General features: G+C 32.8%; 1 protein-coding gene across 1 annotated transcript; it reads right to left on the reverse strand.

Moving 5' to 3' along the window:
- Positions 1-880: 880 nt before the first annotated feature.
- On the reverse strand, positions 881-7,015 carry LOC108219963 (synaptotagmin-2). The gene is made up of 12 exons (XM_017393570.2): positions 6,622-7,015; positions 6,122-6,220; positions 5,926-5,976; positions 5,724-5,847; positions 4,833-4,951; positions 4,541-4,642; positions 4,189-4,263; positions 3,551-3,627; positions 3,222-3,468; positions 2,637-2,984; positions 1,600-1,731; positions 881-1,292 (listed from the first exon to the last, which is right to left on the reverse strand). Exons 1-12 carry the CDS (start codon positions 6,730-6,732, stop codon positions 1,161-1,163), a joined length of 1,617 nt encoding a protein of 538 aa, XP_017249059.1. The 5' UTR covers positions 6,733-7,015; the 3' UTR covers positions 881-1,160.
- Between the last annotated feature and the right edge of the window lie 2,298 nt (positions 7,016-9,313).

The raw sequence follows: 9,313 nt of genomic DNA on the forward strand, positions 1-9,313 counted from the left end.
CTAGTGGGAACTAAATATTTAGCATATGAAATTTTGGTAGTAAATTCGTAAATATAAAAACTATTTTTCTTCATACTTTTCTTCAAGAATATACTTTGTAAAGCTTAGTATCATGTTAAATAAATCGAAAATTAATATGTTTTCTTGTTGAGATTTAATTATTCAGTAATAACGTTATGCGACTCAAATTAGTCAACATTCTTAAACATAGAACAAGTATGCTTTCACCGGTTCAAAATTATATTTTTAGAAAATATGCAGTTAAATTACTCCAATTATAATATAAAAAAAATACTTTATTATTCTAAGAAACTTCCGTACACAAGATGCTTTGGATATCCTGTCCATCAGCCGGAAAGGTACGACAGAATCTTGAAATACAAAACATAGAAGAATACAGCTAAGAAGGCTAAAATAGGGTGTAATGTGTAGGTAATTACAAGAACACTGCTGATTATTCTTCCTTAACTTGCACTCACATGAGATTAGAAAACAGTAAACACATATATTCTGTAAGACTGTCATTTATAGTAAAGCGGACAAAGAAGTGACTACTGACTGGTAATAAAAGCAAGGATGGAGTGTAGCTAGGAGTACTAGTAGTAATTTTATCAGAGTTCATGAATCCAAAGAGAAGATTTAAGTGTACGGATGACCACTGTTTGGACAGTTTATGGTACATGCTATATATAGCTACATCTGACTTCTGAAGTCTGAACTGCTATCACAAGATTTATCAGCTCCAAATTACTATACTAAAAATTTAAAGTTTGTTTTGGGCTTTGTTTATTTTTGAACTAAAGAAGGCCCAAATCTTGAAGTTTATAGAAGGAAGCCCACTACCTTCTACTTCTACACAGAAGCTCACTGAGCCCACATGTAGATCATGACCAATGCATAACATTATTCAATCTTGAAACAGAAGTCTACCTGTCAATATTACAAAAGGACATTCTGTTCATTCACAAGGTTTTACATTTCCTGGTGTACAGGAACTTCACTCTGAAAGAAACAAAGCTAGCATAAAAAATAATCTTGAATGAATTTATCTATGCAACTGATAAACTCGGGTTGAAAGATATCCGCACAATTCTTGAAAGGGGACAAGCAGGCAGCAAGAAGTAGAATAAAGGTCTAGGGAATACATGACTATTGAGTCTTTAAGATGAAGTTCTCCACTGCAGCTCAATCTGTACTGTACCATTCTTTGAATCAATAAGGTGGTACCTCTCGTTGATTCTCTTGTTGCTGATCACATCTGCAAGGGATATATCCACATATCCCAGAGTATCCTACCACCATAAAATAAAAAAAATTATGACTAGATAGTCGGCAGTTCTGTACCAGCATTTGTAGCATCTTAAATTTAATACATGTCCAATTATACTATGTAATAATTGCATGATGAAAGCTAATACTGTTAGGGAACAGAAAGGCCGGTGAATTAATTCCATTAGCATTATGTGATTGTAATAACTACTCTAGATAGTTTAAAATTCTGATTCCTAATATGAATAAGGAGTGCTATCTGAATTTGATTACACAAGTTTTACTGATAATCCAGAATAACTATGATAATTTTATAAATCTTGTGTTTACCTTGGGATATAAAAGTCCCATTCTTTTCGAAGTACTGACAACTTCTACATGTATCCTGTCATTAGTAGGCGGCTCCTCCAGCATGAATTGAAACTCCTCATCCCACCTTGGATCTCTGTTTTTCTTTACAACCTAAATAATACCAAAACATAATCAAAATTATATAAGTGTAAAGCTCAGTAGGAACATGCTACTAGGTACTTCTGCAAAGACTATGGATATTCTAAATTAGAATGGATGAGGCACATGACAAGCTGTTTTGAGAGTCGACTCCCGTAGCTAGGAATCTAGCTGCCACTTCTCCACTTTTCAGATCTTCATCCCTCTTACTGGTTAATCTCCCTCCGTTTTCCCATCCTCTCTTTACCAGTTTTTCAATAAAACCGAGATCCAATCTTTTTTGAATGAGATCTTGTTGAGTACCTTGTTATTAAGGTTGGTAGTCATGCCCTTCCTTTTGGGATGTTAATATGTTATGTTTTGATACTTTTGTGTGTCTTGGTACAGGTACAATAGTTCTTCAGAGAAAGATTTATATGATATTTTGGGAGATATATAAGACTCGTATCGATTCTAGGACGGTGGATACCACAGAATCTCACCTTTCACAATAGATTTTTTCTTCATATTTTGGGGGCATTTGTTGCTCCAATATTAGTTGATGTAACTGATAAACATTGGGCTACAGATGACGTTCATGTGAAGGTCTATTGCGATGCTACTAGTTTCACAGCTGATGTAGGTTGGATTGCTCGAGAAGTCATTGTAATACTTTTTAGATCAAAAAATTTGGATATTTTATGTGTTAATTAAGCGATCTAAAAACAAAACAACAATTTGTTTAGCTCGTTCTTTGTTTCACAATCAATCAGGTTGTAGTTGACAGTTCGGCAGTTTGTCCTGGCAGGGATCCGATGCTTGTTTTATCTTTAATAAAACCATTTGTTTGTCAAAATGAAATAAAATGGATGAGGCACAAGGTTAACATTGTAGTCCACATCCGAAAATATTTCAAAGCTATTGGATTTAAAAATTACCTTTGTTCTCCTTTCTTCACCTCTGAACAATAACCGCACAGATGGATTTGTGTGGTGTTTTCCTTCAAGATCTTGACCTTCATGGACGATAACTACAAGCAGCCCACCTCCATCAGGAGTTCCTTCAGGAGCCTTTTGAACCTCAGAATCTTCAGCATCATCTGGTTTCTCATCATCACTAAACGGTCTGTACATTGCTTCAACAACAAGCTGACCTCGTGATTTTTCATTTTGAGAGTCGTTGGGGTCCAAGTTTTTTAACAAATCAAGAGTCAGAGCTTTTGTCTCTTCAGGTGTAAGGTCTTTCACATGTACCACATTCATACCCATCTTTTCGTGCTTTCCAACCTAAGTACAGCAATGATGAGTGAGTAAAACCATACTTGTGTAACTCAGATAGATATATTTTGAGTAATAATATGTAAATATCTGCCTGAGGAATTTATTATCTTCATATAACTTAAATAATGAGAAATACGAACTGTCATGCACAAAACTTGGCAACTGTAAACCACATCCCGAATCCAAGCGTGAGATCTGGTGGGGGGGGGGGGGGGGGGGGGAGCAAGGGAGAGAGTACCTGACCTGTTCCCAATCATACACAACAAGCTCTAAAGCCTGAGATTCTGGGTCCTTGACAACCAGATTAAATTCTTCGTTCCATTCAGGGTTTAAGTTCTTTTGTTTCACAGTTGTTTTCTTTGATGGCAGTTTATCCTCAGTAAGTTTTAATTTAACATATGGATCTGAAGCTCCCAAAAGATCTTTTTTCTTAAGCTTCATTGCCCTAACAACCTTTACATTGAGGATTCCAACAGGTCTCTGCATGGCCCTGACATATGGAATGATGTTCAACTAGTTGGCTGGAAAAGCAATATTTTGTTAATCAAACAAAGAAAAACATTTTTACTTACTTGGCAGGATCCATGATCTGCACTTCAAGTACTTTGGGCCATAGATACATATTTGCAACCTGATCCTTGATGATTTCCTAGACCAAGATTATACAATGAGTCACACTAACAATCTGGGGAGACTCGGCAAGTAAGAAACAGAAAATTGATATTGACAAGTTCAAGGAGAATTATACTTGTACAGTAAATATCACGATATACTTTGTACAAAGAAGTGTTCCTGAATTCAGTACAGGGAGCATGAGCGTGATAAAGAACCATAGCATAAATGTAATATTTGAGCATATCTACTCGTGGAAGGGTTGGAACTGGAAATAAGTAATTACTGGTAGATAAAATTCTCAAACTACGAGTGTAAAGTTGTGAATGAATTAATCATTTTGGGATTCTATATCACCATATCACCAATCCATAATTTTGATCATATTGTAAGGATTGTGGTCATTAAATGGCCTCTATGCTCCATACTTAAAATAGCAAGATAATTCCATGAAACTTATTGTAAGACTTTTGTCATCATAGCAAGAAAAAAACAAGGAGTCAGTAAATTATCCGATCTTTTGTTCTTTCTATATTAAACTAGTAACCAGCAGTTCTAAGGACATAAGAAGAATTCCAAAGCTAACTAAATAACATACCTGGACAAAGCTATACAGGCCCGGGATGGACATAGCATCTGCTCCGAGCAGCTTCAGACCAAAGTCAACATGAGGCTGAGGGATTGAAAATTAAAGATAATGCATGAGAGACAGGATAGTTTGTCAAACATGTGCGGATCATATACAATGACAAAGCAGAAGTAATACTGATTTCTAATAAGAAAATCAGCGAACAAGCAACAACTATATATACACGTGCTATGAAGAAAGGACATAACAAAATACTAGTAGGAGGATCTGTTAAATCCTAAAAAGGAATATTTTACAGAAAGCGTGTTAAGACTTTTTAGGTTGACATATACTAGTAAAGGTTAAATAGTACATTCCTCACCTTTTCCATAAGAGACACTAATATTTTTGCAAAACAAGGGAAAGAGGGAACCAATGGCTTCAGGGTGATACGTGGAGAAGCAAATACTTGCAAGTCAACCACCTGAAACACTCCTATGTAATCAGAATTCACAATAATATGTGGAAGAAATGTGAGTGAGTGAGAGAGAGAGAGAGAGAGAGAGAGAGAGAGAGAGAGAGAGACAGAGATTTGAAGCAAGACTTTATATATTAGTGTTTTCCATACTCTTCCCAGCAAGTAATTGAGTTCAATAGAAATATATTGAGACTACCTGAACAGTGGCCTTCAAGCCAAATGCCTTAGCTACTACAAGGACGTTTGGATTTCCTGCCCACTTCAGCGTTGGTTCCATGATCAATTCCTTCTCTTCAGTACTATAAACTTTCATTCCTGACATGGAATGGTATGGCTTTAATTAAAGGGGAATGACAAAAATATAGAATACTTTTAAGGTATCAAGGAGGGACAGGGGTGAAAAAGATGAAGCACATAATGTATGCAGTACCGGAAGGACTACTCATATACATACTATCAGCAGTGACTTGGCCACTTCTACTTGCCTAAACGTCACCATATATACTATATAGGCCTGTAAATTTATTTAGAATAGGCATTTCACTCAATACAAGGTCATTAGATCATCAGATAGTCCCTATTTCTAAGTTTTCTGTCAAAACTGATGTTCATTAGTTGTTCAGTGAAGATAACTAAAGCATCATTGTAAATGAATATTAGATGTACCCATCTTTTAAACGTAGAAGACCCAACTTCAGTAAAATGATCATTACTAATCTAAGTTCTATAAGCTGATGCTAGTAAAAGGATTTCAAGCTTGGTAACAGTTTCTTAGTCATTCAACCTAGCCATCAAATGTCCTTGGTCACTAATCAAGATTTTCTGGGGGCTGGGGGCCTTTATTGAGATTCCTTAATGATTCCAGATATGTGCTATGGAACAACCTCAGAACTCCCTTTTCGAAGAATATAAATAACTTGCACAGTTATGAGTACCAACGAGTTTCGAAGTAATGGTAAACAGCCAATTATCAGATAGATACTTAAACTCGGCCTTGAAGAAAATGTGGTACATGGTGGGTACATGATGCGACTGTGCATCTACATGTGTGTACATAAAACAGAAAATGAAGAGTAAACAGCCTAACCTGTAAAAGCAGGTGGTAAGCATCCCAGAGAAAGGACTTCAAATTGAACTGAATCAATTTTGTACTGAGGAATCTGCTCAGCAATGATGGGGTCTACTATGGTTTTCACTTGCTTACAAATTGCCTGCATTTGGTCATCAGAACCTACCTTAATAGAGTCAAAAGTATTGAAAACCAAAAAGAAAAAATAAGCTAACAGTACCTTGTCTAAATAAGGCCACATTTTCTCGATGAATTTATTAAGCCAATCAATCTGCACATAAATAATAGAGAAATTGATTGTCAAATACAGCATTATAATCAGATGATCCATTTACAAATGCGACTAACAAGCTATGATGCTTAAGAATAACACTACTTATAACTGTTTCAGCAGATACTCATGTCCAGAAGCATACACGGTCATGGTCTGGATTCTTCACCCACACTGGTATCTCTTGAAGCAAACTTTGCAGAGTTTCTGCATCATGTTCAACCAAGGGACGAATAACAGGGTCCTAAACAAAGCAAAATTCAAAAAAATTAAAATCATATAAACAAAGAAGTGCAAAGTTATCCCATTAGAGAAAAAGCTGTTGCATAGTCCACAAACAATATCATTGTGTCAAAAATATCAACTGAAACGCTTAGCATAAAAAACAAACCGACAAATCATCAAGCTTACTACACATAACCAACCTATTATAATCAACACTAAACAAGCTATAATCATTGAGGTAATTATCCAACACATTACAAAGACCTCATATATAATCTGTCTACCAAGGAACATACCAGAGAAAAGACTAGAAAAATCACAAAACTACAATATATGTTTCATAACACATTATAATAAAGATGATAACAAGCTGAAGTGTACAATAAAAACAACAAAATACAAAAACAAAAGAGAAAAGACCTTGACATGAGTTGATTGGAAGTAGATAAAAAGGTAATAGCCAACTAAAAGGCCAAGAGAAATTCCCATTCCAAACCCAATAAAACCAGTTATGGTACTCACTATACCCATCCTCAACCTTCTTCTTGATCACCAAAATATTATTACACAACTGAAAAACCAGAAAACCAAACAGAACCCACAATTCTCTGACAAGTGTATCACAATCTCAACAACCCAAAACTCAGAAAAACAAAAAGAACAAATCTAAATATCCTAAAATGTACCAGCCCATTATTCAAGTATCATACTTTCTGTGTAAGAAAAGGCAAAAACACAAATTTTAAACCAAAGGTGGTTCCTTTAGGCAAGTATGTGAGAGAGAAAGAGAAGCATCTTTTTGGGTTGTGAGGATGAAAATGGAAAGAGCATGTATACATGGTAATAGAATATAGTTGTTATAATTATGGAAAGGCCCCATTGCTATTGGATCCAAGTAGAACGGAACGGGGTTCATATGTTGACACTCAAGCGCCTATACGTATATAGTGTAGATATAGATATAGTGTCGGTAAACTCGGCTGTGAATTCGTCCAATTGGCAACTTCTGCATTTTTATTATTCAGCATAAAGTTATGGTGAATTTACATGAAGGACAACAAAAGGACTTCGTCAGAAATAAAATTCGATAAAATATAAATCATAGGATAATATGAATCTAACTTATAAATAAAATAATAATTTTAATATTTGTTAAAGTTGAGAGATATTCACGATTAATTAATAATTATGTTTAAGATTATATATCACAACTCCAAACATGAAAAATTCTTAGTTAAAAGGTGAGTTGACACATCAAATTTAAAAAATATTGATAAACTTTTGAAAATATTACACTTCAGCCATAGTCTTCCAACCATAGTCTCTCCTTATTATAATTACTAATAATTACTAGTAACCCGTGTAATGCATGGAACCTTTTTAATTGTGTGATAAAATTTTATTCTTAATATATTTAAAATGATAAAAAAATTATTTATCAATAATAAATCATAATTTCAAATTAAATAAAAACAAAATATGACATTATATTATTTTTAAGGCAGAACTATTTGTGCCGTACTAACATCTAGTCTGGTCCTTTTGGTCACCTCTTAATTTTAAACTTTGTCTTTGTTTAAGTAGCATTGTTATGTTGTTCGCAACATCGTTTATTATGATCAGCTCTTTGTTATTCTTTATGTGTCTTTTGAAATGTTTTTCTATGAAATCGTATGCTCGGCTTTTATTCCTCTGATATATTCATATTTTGATATTAACAAAATTTTACGAAATGATTTTTACAAAAATGAGAGGAGAAATTAGTAAGCTTATGTAAAGTGATTTACGTTCAAGATCTTGGCCAGTTGTATATTTGAAAGATTTTGGTGTCATCCCGGATGTTGAAGATTCTACCATGTATAATATTTTTTGTTAATTTGTATTTGTATGAAGAATTTTGTATGTTATATCAAATTCTATTATGATAATTTCACGTCTTTCTCTTTTTTTTTTGTTGATATGTATTTGTGCAGTAGGTTCTATATTAAATGACGTTTTGGTCACTCAACTGACCGGAAACTTGCAATTGGATCATCCAACTCAAAAAACTTTCAGTCACATCATTATACTCTTAAAAATTTCATTCTGGCCGTTAAACTTTTTTAAAATTTGACGGAAAGGTGACTAAGCGTGGTGACTTGACTTAAATAAATCCACCGTGACATGTACAAGTGGCATTTTGGTCACTCAATTGACTACAAACTTGCAATCGGATCATCAAACTCAAAAACATTTTATTTAGGTCAAAAGGAATTGTGATTACCCATGATTGAATCCACTCACCTTAAAACCCTAATTGTAGTGTGTTTTGGGGTCAATGAATTATTAGTATTATTTGGATTAAAAAAGAACAATTTATATTTACATGAAATTAAGTCCCCAATTTCTGAAATAAAAGCTACTTAGACTTCTAAATGATTTTGAGGGCTTGAAATAATTTTTGAAACTAAAAATAAAAATCAAAATTAACAAAATTATTTAGCAATTTTAAGTCATCCATAGATATAATATAATTTAAAACGATTAATCAATTTTTATGAATGAATGCTTGAATTTTTGATTTAATCACAAATAAATAAAAAGAATCGTTTACAATATTTTATATTTTTAAATAATACAAAATATAAAAATATCATAATTTGGATATTTCATTTCATAATTTAAATCTGAATAAAATGATTATCACACACAATTACCAATTGAATTATGAAATAAGATAAATTAAATTATCTAAAAAATAATAGTGTAATGATTAACAATTACGATCAAATATTGTCTTAACAATTTATCATGTAACATAAATGTCAATAATAAGCATTTAACAACTAATTCACATAATTGCAGAAATTTTAATATAATTACACAAAATATTAATATTAACAAAAACAGATCATTATATACTTATATATATACTTATATATATATATATACTTATATATATATATATATATATATATATATATATATATATATATATATATATATATATATATATATATATGGGTAGCTATCCATAGCATACCCTCTTATATGAAGTTACATAGCACACCATTATAAATATATATTCTATTATATTTTTTATGAAATATAATTTCAAATTTTGATTATTAAA

Source organism: Daucus carota, chromosome 5 (genome assembly GCF_001625215.2).
Source record: "Daucus carota subsp. sativus chromosome 5, DH1 v3.0, whole genome shotgun sequence".
NCBI lineage: Eukaryota > Viridiplantae > Streptophyta > Magnoliopsida > Apiales > Apiaceae > Daucus > Daucus carota.

Excerpts from the sequence above, each read along its gene's own strand:
- LOC108219963 (XM_017393570.2), bottom strand. The coding sequence starts at position 6,732 with ATGGGTATAGTGAGTACCATAACTGGTTTTATTGGGTTTGGAATGGGA. Across the intron at positions 3,469-3,550 it reads CAGATCATGGATCCTGCCAA|GGCCATGCAGAGACCTGTTG; the intron begins GTAAGTAAAAAT and ends TCCATATGTCAG. Across the intron at positions 1,732-2,636 it reads GTGAAGAAAGGAGAACAAAG|GTTGTAAAGAAAAACAGAGA; the intron begins GTAATTTTTAAA and ends GGTATTATTTAG.